The sequence below is a fragment of the Canis aureus genome, chromosome X (genome assembly GCF_053574225.1).
Source record: "Canis aureus isolate CA01 chromosome X, VMU_Caureus_v.1.0, whole genome shotgun sequence".
Taxonomy (NCBI): Eukaryota; Metazoa; Chordata; class Mammalia; order Carnivora; family Canidae; genus Canis; species Canis aureus.
In genome coordinates, this window is record NC_135649.1 from 42,648,229 (window position 1) to 42,669,227 (window position 20,999).

The 20,999-nt window shown below is 43.2% G+C and overlaps 1 protein-coding gene across 7 annotated transcripts in view; it reads right to left on the reverse strand.

Annotated features, from left to right (window-relative positions):
* MID2 (midline 2) overlaps positions 1-20,999 on the reverse strand; it is a 201,053-nt gene that overhangs the window by 73,372 nt on the left and 106,682 nt on the right. For all 7 annotated transcript variants that reach the window (XM_077890085.1, XM_077890083.1, XM_077890086.1 and 4 more), the window contains exon 3: positions 10,358-10,453. In XM_077890085.1, coding sequence (XP_077746211.1) covers positions 10,358-10,453 — 96 coding nt within the window. The remainder of the gene's footprint in view (positions 1-10,357; positions 10,454-20,999) is intronic.

Consider the following 20,999-nt stretch of genomic DNA (forward strand, 5'->3'; position numbering starts at 1 on the left):
GGACAGTCCTGCTTCCCTCTGCCAACTCTAGCAGTAATCCTCCCTCTACTTCCTACCCCATGAAGGGCTGTTAGGAGAGAGATGCTCCAGGCTCTCAAAAATAGGTACATGAGAGGCTTGCCATGGAGTCAGGAGCACCAAGCCTCCAGATAGATGACCTATGCCTCTAGAGCTGTTTAATGAAGGGAGAAAAAAACATCTAACTTCTCTTATCCCCAGGTTCATCATGTGTAAAATGAAAGTACCACCAATGGTGTCATGGGGTTGTCACAAACACTAAGTGGCATCAGGAACAAGAATGCCTCGGGGCACTTGAATAGCTCAGTTAGTTAAGTGTCTCCTTTTGGCTCAAGTCATGATCTCAGGGTCCTGGGATTGAGCCCTGCTTCCAGCTCTCTGTTCAACAGGTAGTCTACTTCTCCCTCTCTCTCTGTTCTCTCGATTGCTCTCAAATAAATAAATAAAATATTTTAAAAAAGAATGTGAGGTGCCTGTATGGCTCAGTGGTTGAGTGTCTGCCTTCAGCTCAGGGCGTGATCCCAGGGTTCTGGGATCGAATTCCGCATCAGGCTCCCAGCAAGGAGCCTGCTTCTCCCTCTGCCTATGTCTCTGTCTCTTTCTGTGTGTCTCTCATGAATGAATATATAAAATCTTTAAAAAAATAAAAATTAAATTTTAAAAAAAGAATGCCTCTGATCATATGATGCCTGGTACATAGGATTCTTTCCCACTCCCAATCCTTGCTCACCATATCACACAGCTGGACTTCTCTAGACAGACAGGGGAAGACAGGGCATTTCCTTCTCTTTTTAATTTAATTTTATTTATTTGAGAGAGAGAGAAGGAAGGAGCAGGGGGAAGGACAGAGGCAGAGAAAGAAGCAGGCTCCCTGCTGAGGGGCTCCATCCCAGGACCCAGAGATCATGACCTGAGCCGAAGGCAGACACCCAGCCTACTGAGCTACCCAAGCACCTCAGAAAGGGCATTTCTTTCTTTTTTTTTATTTATGATAGTCTCAGAGAGAGAGAGAGAGAGAGAGAGAGAGGGACACAGGCAGAGGGAGAAGCAGGCTCCATGCACTGGGAGCCCAATGTGGGGTTCGATCCCGGGTCTCCAGGATCACGCCCTGGGCCAAAGGCAGGTGCCAAACCGCTGTGCCACCCAGGGATCCCAGAAAGGGCATTTCAATGGCTGTGTGCATGTCTGTTATACTGGTGGTAGTTATTTTAGTTTTATGGGCACTCTTTGTCTTTGTTTTAGTTTGGTATGGTTTTGGGGGTTGGATTGAGACAAGAAAGATTGAAGGTAGGGGTAGAACTGGAAACATTTAATGGTAAGAGTGGGCTTGACAGGACTTTAGTTTGAATTATTAGAATTCCACCAACTTTCCAAGGGCATGCTGGAAAGGGGGAACCTGGTGGGCAGCAAAGAGTGGAGCCAGGAGGGAATCCAAAACTAGAAACTTCTGGTCATTCAGTGAGTAACTTGGAATTTGAACACCAGGAAATGAGTGGGAGTCAGCAGATGGGAAATGGGGCTATGAAACGAGCTTCATTGAGCCAAAGAAAGTGCAAAATCAGAATGAGAGTGCATGCCTCTATGAACTGTTTTGACTATGAAAACATGACTACACCAGAGTTTCTGTGCCCTACAGATGTGGCAGAGGAGAGGAAAAACAATATTAATCCTAACTCATTTTATCCTTACAATCCTGCCATGTGTCCATACCCTCCAAATGTTTCAAATGCAGCAGTTATTTTTTATAAAGATTGTATGTATATGTATGTATGTATTTATTTATTTATCTTTTTATTTGAGAGAGAGAGCGAGTGAGCACATGAGCAGGGGCAGAGGCAGAGGGAGTACCAGACTCCCCACTGGGTAGGGAGCCCAACATGGGGCTTGATCTCAAGACCTTGAGATCATGAACTGAGCCAAGGGCGGATGCTTAACCGACTGAGCCACCCAGGTACCCACATCCTCAAATTTTTTATTTCACTAGAGTATAGCAAGAATGGCCAAAAAGTATGTTTGAAAAAGAACTGAACACTTTATATGACTGAAAAATTATAAAACATTTGCTTTCCTAGTATAAAAATATGCTTACACCTCCGTTTCCACAGTTGATTCAGGTTTTTCACCTATATTAAATGTCAATTGCCCTATACTTAATAGGATTGAATGTAGCACTCTGAACTAATCATTTTAGTGGTATAAATGAATAGACTAAGTCACTATGCACTTATTTTTCATTGTTCATGAAAAACATTTTCTCCACCTGTAATTCCACATTGGTTTTAAAATAGCTATTTTACTCTCACCAGGTGCTAGTAGCTCAAACCCTCCTCGGGAGCTGTTAAGTTGGCTCTACTTGCTCTGTCGACTCTCAAAAAATACAGAACATTTTGACTAATAAATATTTTTTAAAAATCCCAAAGAACTCTCTCTTTTTAAAACCACTAGAAATGAAAGTATGGGTCCCTCTCTAAAACTTTTCTTTCTTTCTTTCTTTCTTTCTTTCTTTCTTTCTTTCTTTCTTTCTTTTCTTTCTTTCTTCTTTCTTTCATTTTTTGCCCTTGATGAGAGGCAGTAATCAAGAAGAATCTGGGCAGAATAATGGGTGAGTTTATTTAAGTATCAACTTAAAGACTCCCTTAGATATGCTTTCAGAAGGACAATGAACTTTTTCCCCACTAGATAAAATTTAATTCAGTAACTGCAAATGAGCAGCTTATTGAGCACAAGAACCTCTTTTAGTATACCACCTTTGCAGAGTTATTGATGGGTTATTGAATACGGTCATATGGCTGAGATTCCTGACATTTTTAAGCGCTGCAATTCACTACCACTCTCCTTCCCAAGGAGAGTTCTAGATTATGTAGATTAAATTTGAAATTGATTGTGAGCATATGAGAATCACTGTCCTCCCTGCCCTTGAAATAAAGATAAATACCTCTAAAAGTCCTGAATCAAGGAGAGAAATCTCTGGCAAAGGTGTGGTACCCAGAATGTTACTAAGTACTACCTATGACTGCTAACAACTGCTCCTACTACTCCTATTCCTACTCCTATCGCTACAACAACTACTACTGCCATTTACTGAGCTTTGGCTATCCCAGGCACAGTAGCAAGTGTTTTGCATGTACTACCTTTCCCTTCCAGGTATGATTAGTCTAAGTTCTACGGATGATGAAACCGAGCTCAGAGTAGTTATGTGTCCAAAGTAACAACAGTGAGCGTGACTCCTGTCTGGTCTGCTCCAGAGCTACCACAACACACTGCATCCCAGAACCTATATACCATTCCTAGAAGGATGGAATTATAGACACTGGGGCTTTGGAGCTGGGCAAGAAAGCCCTTGGTTGGAAAGGTGGCTGGAAGCCAAATGAGGAAGGGAAATGAAGCATGTGTGGTGTGAGTCAGAGTGGACCTAGTGACTCCTACTACTAGCTAGCCAGTCACAGAATAAACAACTAAAGTTTGCATGAGTGTTTGCAAGTCAGATTGTTTTGTACTTCAACAGGTTAATAACTATCACTCCAGTTCTCTTTTTGCCTTCACCATCAAACTTCTGGTGGGCTGCATTTCCTTACAACTTAAATCTCTCCTTGACCTTTCTGAATCTGTCTTCCATCCTCACCTCACCGCTGAACCTTCTCTCTCAGAGGTCACTCTGAGTGATATCTTCCAGTATGGCATTGCTACTACTCCAATGGACCCTACCAAGCCTTCCACACCTTGAAGGCTTCTCTTCCTTTGCTGCTTTGACTCTTCTGTTTTTCGTTTCTCTTTTGCTCTCCTCCAGCATTCAAATCCCTCACTCATACCCTTTACACAATCCAAATCAACCTCACGATGGGTCAGGAAACACTGATGATGGACAAGAGACATCCAAGCGGTGTGTACCTTGGCTTTGCCAAAGGAAGCACAGTGGGGTGGTTAGGGGCATAGGCTCTGGAGCTAAAATTACCTGGATTCAAACCCTCACTGTGTTACCTACTAGCAGCATGACCTTGGTAAATCGCTTTATTCCCTCTGTATCTCAATGTTTTATCTATAAAGTAGGAGTGGGCATCTGGGTGGCTAAGCGGCTAAGCATCTGCTTTCAGCTCAGGTCATGATCTCATCCTGGGATGAGTTCTGCATCAGGCTCGGCTCCCTGTTCCACGGGGAGCCTGCTTCTGCCTCTGCCTCTGGCTCTCTCTCTCTCTCTCATGAATAAATACTTTTTTAAAAAAGCAGGAATAATAATAGTGTTTACCTCATAGAGTTGTCGTAAGGATGAAATGAGTTTACATATATAAGGCATTTACTTGGAACATAGTAAATCTTCATTAAGTGTTACCTATTACAGTCTGTATGAAGGTAATTTCTAAAATGTTAATTATTTCCACAAGTGAATCATTTACTTCTGATATTTGAATTGTTTTTCAAGATGTATTTAATTTTAAAGAGAGAGAGTGCACACAGGTGGGAGGGGCAGAAGGAGAGGGAGAGAGAAACTCAAGTAGACTCCTCACTGAGCGCAGATCCCGATGTGGAGCTTGATGCCATGACCCTGAGATCACAACCTGAGCTGAAACCCAAGAGTTGGATGCTTAACTGACTGAGCCACCCAGGTGACCCTGTGATCTTTAAATTTTTTAAAGGCACGCCATTCATTCCTCAGTAAGCTCCCAAAAAGCTCCACACTCTTTCCATGTATTTCATGAAGGACAGTTTGTTGTTGTATTCTGAGTGACAAACAATTGGACCAATCTGTCCTGGGCCTTCTTGTTCTAGACTTTCTCCATGGCTTTACGTGCTACTTAGGTGCTCATGAGTCCTATGTCTTTATCAGTTCCCCACACCTCTCTCCTGACCTCCAGATCTAGCCAGCTGGCTGCCTACTGGGCATTTCTTACCTGACTATCTGACCCACAGTGTAACATACCTCTAGTGTCTGAAAAGAATTCCATTTGTCAGGACACTTGGGTGGCTCAGTGGTTGAGTGTCTGCCTTTGGCTCAAGTCGTGATCCTGGGGTCCTGAGATTGAGTCCCGCATCAGGCTCCCCATAGGGAGCCTGCTTCTCCTTCTCCCTATGTCTCGGCCTCTCTCTCTCTGTGTCTCTCAGGAATAAGTAAAGAAAATCTTAAAAAAAAAAAAGAACTCCATCTGTATTTCCTGACTTAGTTAAAAGGTAACACATCTGTTCAGTGCCAAGCTAGAAACCTGGGGATCATCCTACTATTCTCACACCACTTTAACCATGATATCTAACTGATCACCAAGTAACATTGATTCTACCTCCCAGGAGTGTTTTGAATTTCTCCCCTCCTCCGTAACCCTACTACCATAACTCTACAACTGCTACCTTAGGTTGGGCCTTTGTCTCTCCCAGCATTAGTGAAAGCCACCTAACTTGTCCTTTTGCCTTTCCTTTTGACCTTTGACCCCTGCTCTATCTGGGGTACTCTAGCCAGAGCAATCCTGAAATGCTGGCCTTATCCAGTTATTCACCCATTTTAAATCCTTCCATGGATCCCCAGAGTCTTCAGGTTAAAGTCCAAATACCTACACACGGCCTACAAGGCCCTTCGTTACCTGGGCCCTAGCTATTTCTCCACACTCATCTCTTGCAATGATTCTCACATCTCACATTCTGACTGAATCTTGATGTGCCCTGCCCATCCCTCTGCCCTTGACCCTTCCGTAGTCTCACATGAGGTCCCCTCTACTACCTTACCTTATTTTCGTTGGCAAGATTCTACTCTTACTTCAAGAGAACTCTTTTTTTTTTTTTTTAATTTCCATCCTGCAGTCTTTCCTAAGTCCCTCGGGCAGACTCAGGTGTTTCTCTCCCTATGCTAGCCTGTCATCTTGCACTTACTTTCATTACAATAATTACTACTTCACACTGTATTTGACATTCTACCTGCCACATAAGTTCCCTGAGTTGAGGGCAGGGACCGTTTCCCATTTATTTCCATCTACTGAGTGTCCAACCAGGGCATAGCATACCATTTTGCCCAAATGACATGCTCTCTTCTGCCTCTACTAATACCTCTGCTCTTCTTCTCAGCAGAGGGAGTAATTTATTCCTCCACATTCACACAGTTGGCTAAAATGCCTCTTCTCTATGAAATTTTCCCTAATGACACTTAATTCACTCCTACTCATTCCTTCATTTCATCATGTCCTCAAGGCTTGGAGAAGAATCTTCCAAAAAACATATTTGTGCTTTAGTGATTTAGATTCGATCCTTATTTATCTAGCTTGACGACTCTCAAACATTTAAGGAGCATGTGCTGAAATCATCCACAGGAGCATGCTTTTAAAAAATTAATTCCTGTTAAAGCACCTATTTTTATGCCTGGAGAAGCAGTCAAGCATTGGCTCTTGCCCTTCCCAAACCAAATACCCTGTCAGTGTGCGATGCAAGCAGAAAGGAGGAGAACATGCAGCTACCTATGGTAAGGCTCCTGAAAGCAACTGAAGACCCAGCTAAGGGAAGCCATTCAGTTCCTTAAAAGGCTGGAAGAAGGGACCAGAAAGAAATCCACCTGCCCACGGAGCTCCTGGGATGGCCTAAGCCATTGTACTGCAGCGGTTCTGGGGGGACGAAAACAGGTGGCCCATGAAACCTCCAGGAAAGTGCTTTCGTAAGCTCATGTACCTGAAAAGTTAACAAGGCTGAGGAGGTAAAAATGGAAAGACTACACTACATTCACGTGTACTCGCTACACTGCATGCTGCTTCATAAATCTTCCTCTTTCTCACCGGCTACCATACTTTTCCCTAGCTAGGATCCAAATTTTCTGGAGGCCATCAACAGAGTATAGTTCCCAAACTGCCCACAACACACAGGACACAGCGTTGACCAAAGAAACACTTTGTTGTTGACTGACCGATTCTGAAGCTCTGTATTCACAATTTTTTTCTTCCCCTCAATAGTTTCAGGAATGCTTATTATTCACAGAACAGTTCAGTCTTGGAAGCCAAGAGGAAATATTCATCAGTCGGTATACATTCTCCCTGGGCTATGCATTAAACAGGGATTTCCTTTGGAAATGTCAACAAAGGATGCCTGATGAGACAGGACAAAGAACTATATATAGAGATCAAGTGGCAAGAGTGGGAGGTCAAAGCATGCCCTCCCTCAACCAGATTAAAGGAGGCTTCGTTCTGCTCAGGACTCCTTCCCATGCTCTCCAGCCCCAGCAACAACAACAACAACAAAAAATAGTTTCCAACTGCCTATTCCCCTGAATTCTGGAAGCTGGGCAGCAACTGGAACAGGCTGACTTACTAAAGAATTCAGCCAACAAATCTGTGGTGATCCTAATCTCTGTTTCTGTAATAATAGGAAGACTGCGACTGTGTTTACTTTCGGAGGGAGAATCAAGAACAAGAAGAAAGAAGCAGCAGAGAGGTAGTATTTACGGCCCCTTTATGAAAAGTCAATCTGCTACAACAAAAACATTTGCAGACAATAAGGAAGAGGAACACGTTTGGCAGGAAAATAGCCCTATTCCAGTTCTCTCAGAAGTGCCTGGGCTGGTAGCCTCCACACAACCCCCCTCCCCCAATGTGAAAAGCCTGGTTCATACCACGAATACAGTCATCCCCTATAAACAAAGCTGGATTCGATAAAATGAAAAAAATTTTCAAATCACCCTTTAGTGTCCGGTTCGATCTCATGATAGACAACTTCCTACTATTTATTTCACTGCATAAAGTATTTATAAGCATCTGTGAAGTCTCGAGTCCCTTCTTTCACTGCATTTCTAATCCCAGGGATCATTCCAAAGCCTTCTGGACACACAGGCTCTGTGCTGAATGAGTATAATTAAGTACCCTGGACTCACCCTATTATTATGGAGACGTTTAGGGCACATCCCTAACCTTTCAGAAGGGATGATGTCATAGAGCCCAGCCATGCTCTTCCATGGAGCATCTTGTAGAGTTCCTGTCAAAGACAGAATCCAAAACTGGGGAGCCCATGGAGTTAACTCCCAGAATGCCCTCTTGCCCTTGAACATGTAATGCAGGATCTCATGGTTCTTTGCCAAATGACAGTTAACATTTTTATCCCATTGTCTGTATTTCCTGCACCTGTATATCCAATCAGGGTGGATTTGTGCCATGTGTGAGCCTTTCGAAGGGTACCTGTGGTGTTTTCTTTATACCTGGTACAATGCTGTGCATAAATAGTATTAGCAAAAGGTGACCTTTGGTGCGCCAGAGCAGACAGTGGCCTGTGCGAAGGATCTAACAAGCATCTCTAAGGGATGCTCTTAAACCCCTCCTCTGTTGGTTCATCAGGGGGCTGCTCTTCTCTCCCACTTGGCTTATATTAGGCAGCACTGGTGTCAGCTCCTGAAGGCTCAAGCCTGGAGTCCTGACTTCAGAGAGGCACTGTTAAAACCTTGCCTGTTACCTAAAGGGCCAGAATGAGTCCTCCTCTGTTAATACAATGATGCATTGTTTTACAAAGCTAGCTTCTAGCCACTTGAAAAGAGTAGGGTACTGAATACAAAGGTTTGATTGGTGCAGTGGGCTGGGCAGGGCTGGAGCAGGGTTCTGTTTGGGTGAGGCTGGTCTGAGTGATAAACTTCCCAGGGTGGAAGGTGATAAGATGTTAGAGAGGTCTCAAGGCGAATAAGCAAAGAAAGCAAACTGCTTACTTTGTTCATGTGACTACAACTTATGCTATACTTAATAGTCTTTTTTGATGAGAATGAGGACGGTGATAATTACAAGTTCTAACCACATTTTATTCACTATTAGCTGTTACCCTGCCCTCAATCATGAGAATTCTAAGCCGAGGGATTCCTTATCTTGTCTCCTGCTTACAATGCTCCCTTGTGTCTCCACCAGTGTGGGTTTCTTGTACTGTAATCTAACAGTATAATCAGAAGCTTTGATAGAGTGGAACAGAGAGGGATTCTGACTAACTGAAAAGCACTCTAAAATGCCTTCTGTTTTGTTTCTCCCCACATGGGAAGAATGAAATCGACTAGCAAAAGAACAGTCTAAAGGAAGTCACCACTCACAGAATCATGAGCCCTGAAATCTGGAAGACACATGGAAGGTCAGGTAGTCAGTTCAACCCTTTATTTTACAGGTAAGGATACTGATGCTGAGAGAGAAAGTGACTTTCCTCAAATTCCCATTACCAATTAAGGGCACCCTATGCACCCTGTATCCAGTATCTTATGCACCCTGCCTACAGTGCCACTCTCTTCCACAAATGGAGTGTCCCAGCGGGGATTAAATTGAGATGCTAAACTCATCATCCAGGTACACCCACCCGACTTTAAGAAATGCATGACTTGAAGAAATCCAAATAGTCAGGAGTGTTTATTCACATGAGGACAATTCTTTTTCTTACTAGAAGATTCTCACACTCTCTTAAGTAGAAATCCCTAGGTGGGATTTCACTTGAACCACGACATTTATCTGTCACATAAGTAAGATTAGAACTAGACCATTGGGTTGTAAATAGAATTAGAAACCTTTTTAGCCAATCACTGCCCCAGGAAGAGCCCTATCACATCTCACCCGACCCAGTTTAGAACTTGAAGCCCTACCATGGCCTCTTCAACAAAACCAACACAAAAACAAAGGCTACAGCTGGAGTCCCATGCTCTTGAGAAAGAGAGGGAAATAACATCTTTCTTTTATCACATCCACTTCTGAAAAGACTGACTCCTCTTGTAAGCTCTGCTCTTTGATGTAGACTTGACGTAGGTAACAGATTTCAAAAACCTTAGACTTGTGTGACACTTTACAATTCACAGACAACTTGAACATAGATATCATTTGTTGACGACAAGAGTAGGTGGAATGGTGATGAGTGAGAATCAAGTGAGGGGCATGGAAACAAAGGGAGGAGAGGCTAGAAACAGGAAAAGCCGTCCTGAAAGTACTCTTATAGATATGAGAGGGCACAGAATGAACCTCGGCCTACTCTAAGGACCTGGGATTTCCCAGCTTCCCCTATGACACCCCAGCCATCTCTTTAGGGGGCTGCAGTGTCCAGTTTGATGAAGGAAGAAACACACTTCATGTTGGATTCTCATATGGCCTGCCACTGGGAAAGGAGAATGGACCCTGGACCCCCTGGACCACTGTCTCCCCAGTCCATCGCTGTCTCCCCAGTCCATCACCCACCACCCATCTATTTCTGTTTAACAATAGACATTTGCCCCTTTTCTTGGAACGAGCATCCTAAGGAAATGAGATCCCCTAGAACTATCATTCAGCTCTTCACTCCAAATGGCTTAGCTACACTCTTGACAAGCCTCCAGTGCCCTCAAAGGATCGTCTCATCCAGGTCCTCTGAAAGAGTTGCAAATGTTTGCATTACGTACCTCGACTTGTTGGCAGATCTGTATTAGTTTGGCCATTTGATTTTCTAGTTCACTGTTGCGCTTCACCAGGTTGGTGAGGTTCATCTCCAGAGTTTGCTTCCATCACAGAGAGGGTAAAGCCAGAGGGAAACAGGGAAGAGGGGAAAAAATAAGAAATGTTCAGTGAACTTGAGAACCAATATTAGGTGGAGATCATTCAGTCAGCTGACAAGCATTTCAAAGATTCACTGAGCACTTACTGCAAACCAAGCACTATTCTAGGTGCTAATTATAATAATACTGTACCTTTGCTCCAGACTCTCGTTATTGGGGAAAAGATGATATTCACAGCTTCGCGGATACAGGAATTTAATGATATTAAGGAGACCTTATGTTTTCTATCATATTTTTAACTTTTTAACGTATATCACAGCATTTCATGTTGCCATCATAGTAACCCAGTGATGTAAGGAAAATAGGTATTAACCTCTCTTTTACAGATGAGTACACTAAGGGAACTATAATTTATTGAACAAGTAGTACTCGCCAGACACGATGTGAGACAATTTCATATATACCATTTAATAACTGTAACAACCCATGAGGTAGGATATGTCAGCATTTTACAGATGAGAACTGAGCTTCTGAATGGGGATAAAGTGTTCTTCACAGTCTTATAATTAGTGTGTGATTAAGCCGAGACTAGAACCCACCTCTCTAGCCTCGGTCATAGCTTTGCCCCAATATTCATGACTTTTTTTTTTTTGAAACATTTTAGATTTATCAGTAGTTTCCTTCAGAAAAAAAAAGGTGCTATTTAAACTGTGAGGTTCATCAAAATCAAGCATTGTACCTCACAGCTTCCCTTCTTTGGCCCTAAGACAGTGCCTGTGCTACCCCTGGTGTAACATATCAACGTAGGCCATCCATTGCTCATCATTGCTTACTGGTACATAGCTTCCTTCATGCGTACATTAGAAGCATTTTGCAAATATGTTTACTCTAACAGAATTACAATGGTGCTCAGAACTCTTAGGATATTTTCCATTGAACAAGCTACTCTCTTCCCGTTCCCTATGTGGAAAAAAACAGTGTGTTATTCACTCTAGATTGATAATGGGCTTTTAGGGGATCCCTGGGTGGCTAGCGGTTTGGCACCTGCCTTTGGCCCAGGGCATGATCCTTGGGTCCTGGGATCGAGTCCCACATCGGGCTCCCTGCATGGAGCCTGCTTCTCCCTCTGCCTGTGTTTCTGTCTCTCTGTCTCTCTGTCTGTGTGTGTGTGTGTGTGTCTTACGAATAATAAAATATTTTCTAATTTATTTTTTAAAATATTTTATTTATATATTTGTGAGACACACACACACACACACACACACACACACACACACACACACAGAGGTGGAGACACAGGCAGAGGGAGAAGCAGGCCCCATGCAGGGAGTCCGATGTGGGACTCAATTCCAGGACTCCAGGATCACGCCCTGAGCCAAAGGCAGATGCTAAACCGCTGAGCCACCCAGGGATCCCAGAATCTTTAAAAAATAATAATAATAATAGGCTTTTAGATTCCTCCCAATTCCCAAGCCTTCAGCTCCAGTGGCTGCTTCTCCCCTAGGGCCTGTCCCAAAATCTACTCCTCTCATACTCATCATCCCAACACCCCCACAAAGTCTGTTCCAAATGTAATACCCCAATCTCTTAGCCTTGGTTCTGCTAACATTCCTTCCTTTGGTTGTGTACATTTCTTCATTGCTGTATCCATGGCTCCTACAGTTTGTAGTTGCTCAAAGTTCATGTTTTTGATAAGAGGGGTTGGGGGGGAGCAAAGGGATGTGTGGGCAGTGGGAAAGGACTCATGCACTTGGCCCCTTTCTGGTCTACTAAATAGCTGGGGCTCCTTAGTATTCTTGGCACTGGCCAAGAATAAGTCCATCCCAGAGGGCATATTCCCATGGATATATGTATTTCTAGGATGGGGCAGTCTGATCACTAGTCTCAAACTGGATTATGAGAACCAGCTTCATCTTTGCTTCCCTTCTTGCCAGATCTCTCTTTGTTTCTTTGGCTTTATTCTCATGGATGTGATTTTTTCCCCCATGCATTCAACTGCTCTTGGTGGCTTTGGCACGGTTGTCTCCCCTGGCCCCCTTTAATTCTCCAACCATCTCAATCCGCGGGCTTCTCCTTAGCGAGGGTAAAGAGTGTCAAAAAGGGAGAACGGAGGGCAGCAGTTAATGATTCGCACATGATCTTTTAGCTAAGTAGACGTCAAGAAATTAAAAAAAAAAAGGAATGGCAGAGTTCAGCGGTTGAATACAACAAAAGGTAATGAGCACCTACTCTGTTGAGGGTGCAGTGAATATTCCAAGAGAAAGAGGAGGTGAAACTAAGGTGGGTCTTCAAGTATAAGTAGGATTTTAACAAACATAGATGGAGGAGGACAGGGGGTCCCAGGCAGAGGGAATAACCTGAGTCAAAGTGAATAAATTATATAGACATGTTGGGGGAGAGAAATTGAATTTGGCTAGAACAGAAGGTACAAGAGAGTAGTGGGGGATGAGGCTGGAAATGGAGCCGGAGGTCCAGTTTTGAAGGCCTTGAAGGCTGAGGTGAGGAGTTTGTGCCTATTTCTTTTTTGACAACATCTGGGCCACAGTTACGAGCTCAACCTACCAGCAATATCTAGGGCCGACTGGAACAGGAGAGCCTTGGAGCAGGGGCACTGATTAAGAGGAAGCTGTGCTATTCAAGGCAGCTGGTAATGCAGGTCTGGGCCAAGCTGAGAGGATGATCAAGAGAAATACGGTCCAAGAAAGGATTTGTCACTGTTGAGTATGCAGGGAGGGCAAGAAATAAGAGAACTAATAATAAAACGCAGTTGGATTTGGTAAATGGAAGTCACCAGTGACCTCTAGAAAAAGGAGTTACAGTCAAGTCTTGGAAGCAGATGTCAAAATGTTGAGTTAGGGAGTCAGTCAGTTGTGATGATATGGAGGCAGCAAGTCTGAACTCATCTCCAAAAACTTGGCTGGAGAGGGTGGTGACTAAGACAGAGCTACAGTTTGGTGAAACGGTCCAGCTCAGGTTAGACAGGGAGCATTGGTAATGAACCCAATCCGTTTATGACTTCTACTAGCACAGTGGTCCAGATTCATAGAGCAATGGAAACCCCATGTCTCACCATTGACCATATTGACATATTAGGTAGGCATAAATGTAGACTGAGGAACTCAGAGCAGATACAGTATTAGAAATCTGTGTTTCAGACTGTAATGTGTTACCATTCAAATACAGGGTTCCATGGGGAAAATGTTTTCTAACAAGTCCATGCAACCTGTTGCAACACTTGTCATGAAACTAATATAAATAATTCATAGGGCAGAGCAGGACTAAGATCCCCTGCTGTGTGTTCCTCACTTATGGCCTAGCACTGAGACTCACAGCTTCTGTAAAGCCACTGAAAACAAAAATTAGGGTCGAACACATAATTTGGGGTCTGGTTTTACTATGGACCTTGGATTACCATCACAAAATTATGGCAAATGGTTATTTTGCTCTAGCCCCTTAGCAATTTGCAGAATGCCAGCACATTTTAACGACACAGAACTAGAACTGACAAGATGACTCTAATTTCAACCTTACTTCATTAATATGAAAATGCTTTGAAAAATAAATCTCTGGCTAATGAAAACACCATCTGTTGATGGCTTTTTGCCACTGTTTTCTTACATCCCAAGACATAATTTGAGGAAAACCCCCGAACATTTACTTTACTCACTTCCTCTTCATTTGCAAGGAATGAAAGCTTCCTCTCAAATTGGAATTGATTCTCAATAATGAATATATGCAAAGGAAAGTGGAGAATTGCTGCAATTATGCATTTCATTTCCTCACCCTTCCTTATCACGCTTGGCACTGACGAATCATTTAGAACTAGAAATTCTGGGCCACTCTAGGTTGGAATGATCACATGCATTGATTTGGCCAAATAATTACCTTGCCTATACTCTGGCTAAGGAGACAAAGAGAATACATGCACATATGTGTCTGTGTGGGCATGCATGTGCCTCTGTGTGTGTATGTGTGTGTACACAGTCTCCTTACGTAAAAATAAACATGTCTTTTTGTTACTGTGTTGTTGCGGTCTGGTTTTTAAACACTGGTCTGTTTAAACACTTTTCCTGTGTTGTCCAGTGAATCACCGGGCCCGGGTCCCTCCGTACAAACCTATTTAGGGTAGCTTTCTCAGAACAGCTGAACCATGACAAAGTGGCAGGGGAGATTGGAATGGAGATATTTGCTGGGAGGAAACGGAGACAGGAGGTTGGCAGGGGAGCAGGATGAAGCTCCAATTTCCTGCTGCAGGGGGTTACCTCTGGGTCCTCCTTCTGTGCTTTCCCTGTGTGGGGGTTAGAGATGCATTTGTACCACGAGACTGAGACCCTCTTCACCTCCAGATGACTATATATCATCACGGTGTTTACTAAACTCTACATGTGTCTAAGTAACACAACGGGAGGGGAATATTCGGCTGCTTTGGTGTAACTGGGACTTTAAAAGGCCCGGGTAAGCTAACCTGACGGTCAACACCGGTTCCGTTTTTTATGCAAGTTCCACTTTGTGTCACATAGGCTTGGTCTCTTTGTGTACTGTTCTGTTGTACCCTTGACAAAGTGGAAAATGTTTGCCATTTCTGAGATACCAGGCATGGGCTATTCTTCCAGATAGCATCTCATAAAAAGAGATGGGCTGGGTTTTTTTTAAAGATTTTTTATTTATTCATTTGAGAGAAAGAGCAAAATCATGAGGGGAAGAAGGGGGGAGAGGAGAAAAAAGCAGACTCCCCACTGAGCAGGGAGCCTGACCTGGGGTTCGATCAATCGTAGGATCCCAGGATCATGATCTGAGCTGAAGGCAGATGCTTAACCAACTGAGCCACCTGGGTGCCCCAATTGCTGGTTTATTTTTTTTCCCATTTCTCTAGATACACGTTGTTTCAGATAACTTTCTCACTAGCTCCCTCAAGAAACCAAACATTGCCTCTTCTTTAAAGCCAGAGATTTCCCTGATGGCACACCCTCTCGACCACGACTGTCACTTGTCATGCTCTGTGAAAGCGTTATGTCTTTTACACATATGTGAGCACATTTATACATGCCTACCTGACACGGCAAGCCCTGAAGTCCTAAAAAGGGGTGAAGCCTTTCTGCTTGCTCTGTTTAAACATGCAGAATTACCACCGAATGCCTGTATACTCTTCAATTTTCTAAAAGGCATGAGGGGAACATTCTCTAAGTCTACACAAGATCCCCACTGCTTCGATGTGGGAATGGAACCTTTGGGGCTGCGGAGGGAGGAGGGAAGGGAAGAAAGGCCGATGTACCCCAAACCTGAGCCTTCCTGATTCACAGAAGACAACACCATCTTTAAAAATGATCTGAGCCAGTGACCCCATTACTATTTATCGACATGCTCTTTTTTTTGACATTCGGTCTGCTCACTGATATTCCTAGCTATCTCCAAAATCCAGGAGCCAAAATTTTTAGCACACTTTTGGGGTCACATTCTGCTTTCTTTTTTTAACTGCTTGTCTTAAAATACTAACTTTGCTTTTGCTTCAGTCTGTCACTTTATGTATCAATTACATATGGCCTTTCAACAGCAGAACACACCATCTGGTCCACCAACTAAAGCCCACACCCTTCTGCCAGAGTGTGTTGCTTCCCCAAACATTAATTTGCTGTTGTGTAGACACAGGCTATGTCCCAGAATGAGATACAGGTGAGACACTGGATGTTCAAGGTCTACTCTACTTGAGGCTCATTAGAGATATGACCAAGACTGGTCCTCAACCAGCGAAGCTGGGTGAATCAGGTTGCCATTCCTCTTCTTTCCAGAATGTTCTGACATCATTCCACAAAGACCCATGCCTCCCCTAGTTCCCTCATTAGGAATGCTACACAGACCACCCTGCATTTTTTTTCTTGCCCTTCTCCTCAGGTGGATTGCATGGTTCTATCTCTACCTTAAATGTGTAAATTATTATTTGGACCTTCTAAAATAAAACCCGTACTAAAAACCTAAACCCACTGTTGATTGTGATAACAGGATAGTGAACCAAAACCAATTGACTTTCCTGGAGTTCTCAATGTGGTACTCTACTCGAACTATTCCTCTTTGGTTCCTGCCTCTCATGCACACTCTTCCCTTCTTCCTTCACATACTCTTCCTTCATATTTACCTTCTAGACTCTGAGTGTGCCACAAGGCTCAATCCTGGGCCCTTGCTCAGCTCACCACTGCATGACCCTATCACTGCTCTAAAGGCCTCCAATCTATGTCTCTAGCCCTAATCTTTCAGCCATCGCAAAGGCCTGAATCTCAACTCCTTCTAGAACATTTGCCCTTTCAGTTCTGAAATTACCCCCATGTTCTCCCTCCTCCAGATACTTGACCAAACTATTTTCTTCCTGCTACAGCACTCCCTGTCCCTTACTCCATCCCCATCCCCCAACTGGACATCCCCAAACCCACCCAAAGTCTCTTTTGATGGTTGTCCTTCCCATGTTCTCTCTCAATCCCTTGTGCTTCCATTGTCATAGAACTCACCACACTGTCCTGTAACTGTGTCCTTAACTAACCGTCTCCTCACAGTGAGCCAAAAGCTCCACCAGTGTTGGGACTGTGCTCTCTTTACCCTTGTAATCCCAACACCCTTCCTGGTACTTGGCATCTAATAGTGTTCAGTAAACTTTTGATGAATGACCCATGATCATATCAAACTCAAATCTAAAGTCAAATTATACCACCCAAACTGCTAGTACCTTCCTCTAATTTACCCCATTTCTATCCCCAATACCTCTATTCTTCAAGACATCTCCTAGTCCAGAGTCACTTTTTAATTCTTTCTCTCCCATCACCTGTAACCATAGAGCCAGCCATTCACCAAGTCCTGTCAACTCATCTCCAGTTTGGTCCTTCTCCAGCAAATTCATTCACGATTTCCTGTTTTGAGCAGCATGTCTCCCTTTCACAGACTCTTCCTCTGTGCTCCCGAGCATCCTGTGCACGCCTCTGTCATGGCACATACCCTACTGCTTTGGATTTTTTTATGGACTTATCTGTCTCTCATACTAAGTTCAAAGCTCCCCAGGGCAGGGACTGTGCCTGATTTCCTGTGTGCCCAGCTTCTACCATGATGACTTGAATGGTTGAGAGTATTCAGTGAACAAAATGAGTGTTCGTGAATTGTCTGTTAAATGAATGAATGAATCCCTAGACTTGATCCCTGGTGCTACAGTTTAAGTTGCTATCTGTTCTGTCTTCGGGGGAGATAAAGAACAAGACATTACCTCATTACATTAACCCTTTGAGAACATGCCTGTCATTATCACATTTTCCCCTTTCAACTTTGCTTCTTTGGGCTTATTCATTCTTTCCATCATCTTTCCTTTCCTATGTTATATTTCTAGAATATGTTCCTTTGCCCAATAAGAACAGACAGGATTGGGATGCTTGGGTGGCTCAGTGGTTGTGTCTGCCTTTGGCTCAGGTCATGATCCCGGGGTCCTGGGATTGAGTCCCACACTGGGCTCCCTGCAGGAAGCCTGCTTCTCCCTCTGCCCATGTCTCTGCCTCTCTCTGTGTCTCTCTCATGAATAAATAAATAAATAAATAAATAAATAAATAAATAAATAATCTTTAAAAAAAAAAAGAATGGACCATGCTGTGTAGCATTGGGAGCATGTCATGGACAATTAAGAGACCACAGAAAAGCCAGATGTACAAGCAAGCATGACTTTCTGATCATGGGTTGAAGGCTAGTTTAGCCAGTTTAGAAACCCTATGACAGATATCACCCTCACCCCATACATACGTGTCCACCAACCACATCATAGGGAGTGCAAATCTGGACTTAAACACTTTGCTTATATGATAATTTTGCTACTGTGGCTCAGTACCTAAGTGAGTCAAATTGAGAAACAAATTTTTCTGCTCTCTCACCTTTAATAACCCAACCCGGCCTCTCTGAAGCTTCTTATCATGACGATTTATGGCATGGCTCATTTATTAGGGAGATCCTTAGTCTCAGCATAGGTTCTACCAAGGCCATAATCCTTATTGGGGGCACCATGCTTATGGCCTTACACACCAGGCATCCTCAACCCAACTTTTCTACAGATATGCCCACAGAAAATTAACACAGATGCTCTCCTCCCACACAATGACACACGTAGACATACACAGACAAACAAATTGAGTCATTCTCAGCTGCTCAACTATGCAGAAATCCACACACTCATATATGGTGACACATACATATATATGCAAATATACTCTCTCTCAACCCCGGCTTTCATAAAGATATTTCTCTCTTTCTCTTATATTAATAGTCATACTGGTTCCGAAATAGTAAAATGCCCAGTGGTAGATAAGATGAGAGGGTATCTGTCTTGGCAGACAGAAGTGGGTGTCAAGTGGGTGAGCAGACAAATGACTGGGAGAAGGTGGTGGCTGAGTGACAATGGGTGGGTGGATGACAGAGTGACTGAGTAGGAAGAAGGGCGAGCAATCAACTCTGATAAGATTCTAGAATATCATATCATATTTTCCAACCTTTTAACTGGCGTTGTGGCTTTCCTTTGAACATTCTCCAAGTCTCACATCTCCCTTCTCTTTGTCTAGCAATCTTGAGCTCTGTCTCAGCCTCTCTTTCCGTGTGTGTGTGTGTGTGTGTGTGTGTGTGTGGTGTGTGTTTCACTTTCCCATAACAAAAAACTTACTCTGGTGCCAGGTAATATTTTATAACAACGAGATCCCTGGTATGTAAGTGCAACTGCATTTAAGAATTATTTGTAGTAATGAATTTGTGGAAATGTAATGAGAAAAAGAAAATGTGCTTGTTTATTCCTTTCAGGAAATTCCTCTATTCCCCCTGATTTTCATCAGCTATATTTTTGGCAGGCTATGGGCATGGAAATGTGAAGACATCACTCTCAAAGAGAATTATAATAATCACATCTGATTTATACAGATGTCACCACAGGGTTAGGCAGTTGGAAAATCCAGTACTCCAAATGAATAGGCACTTAAAATTAAGGACATGCCATACTTTTGCTAACACTCTGGTTTTGAACATTATCAGGAGTTTGCAGGAGATTCTTTTTTTTCAGACCCCTAAAGTAGTCATAATGGCAAGACAGATTTATATCTCACAAGATGAGAGCTAAGGCAAGCTATAGACACTGCTATATTTCCCACAGATCCATTATTAATATTCCACTCATTTGGATTTCTTGAGCACATATTATGTGTGCAAGACACTAGGAGGATACTGAAGAAATAAAAGATAATGCGTCTGGCCTCAAAAAATTTATGGTAGAGCTGGGATGTGTTGGGGTGGCCTTGAAGGGTTTTAGCTGGGGACTAAAGAATTGGTAGGATTCCTAAGCAGGTCAAGAGAAAGAGCACAATGGGCAGCCCGGGTGGCTCAGTGGTTTAGCACCACCTTCAGCCTGGGACATGATCCTGGAGACCCAGAATCAAGTCCCATATCCGGCTCCCTGCATGGAGCCTGCTTCTCCCTCTGCCTGTGTCTCTGCCTCTCTCTCTCTCTCTCTCTCTCTCTCTCTCTCTGAGTGTGTGTGTGTGTGTGTGTGTGTGTGTGTGTGTGTGTCTCATGAATAAATAATAAACAAAATCTTTTAAAAAAGAGCACAGGTCTAAGTTAGGAGTCATAAAAGAGAATGAGTGGTATGTTTAGCAGACAGGAAGCTAATCTGGGCAGAATAAAGGTACTACGTTTGAGAGTGGTAGGGGGCAAAGATGGATGGGTAGCATGTGAACCAAGTTGTACCAGACTTAGAATATCGAGTTGAGATCAGTCATCAATACAGAGCCACTGAAATTTGACCTCTTTTTACAAAGCCAACATTCATTTTTTTAAGATTTTATTCATTTATTCATGAGAGACACACACAGAGAGAGGCAGAGACATAGGCAGAGGGAGAAGCAGGCTCCATGCAGGGAGCCTGATGTGGGACTCGATCCCAGGACCCCAGGATCACACCCTGGGCTGAAGGCGGGTGATAAACCACTGAGCCACCCAGGCATCCCTAAAGCCAACATTTATTAATGTAATAGTATTGATCTTTTCTACAGGGAGAAACTTATGAGCCAATGAAAACTCTTAACACGTGAAGCATTTTTATAGAAATGTGGCCACATGTCATGAGCTAAGATCATATATTGGGACACATAAGTGGAAAGAGAAGGAATGGAAGAAATAATTACTCTGATAGGCCTTTCTACTGTAATAACTGTTGGGAACAAAACTATTCTTTGAAATTGAAGAATTAATTGAACCACTGGTTGCCTTCCGAAGGACATGTAGTTAGAATGGACAAATAAAGAATGATAATAAACCATAGTAAGTATCCCAAACCCCCCTAATCCACTTTGAGCACATGTTAAGAAGACAGGCTGGCTTCTGGTTATTCCGACCTTTTGTCTTATAACATAACAGTGTGTTTATTCTTCATTGAATAAATAAATACTGGAGACCACTAATCCTACGGAGGGAAGTTAGTACAAATAGGGTAGTTATAAAGGCCAACAGTGAAGCTCCAGAACCAAAAAGGACAAATAAACACCATTTCACT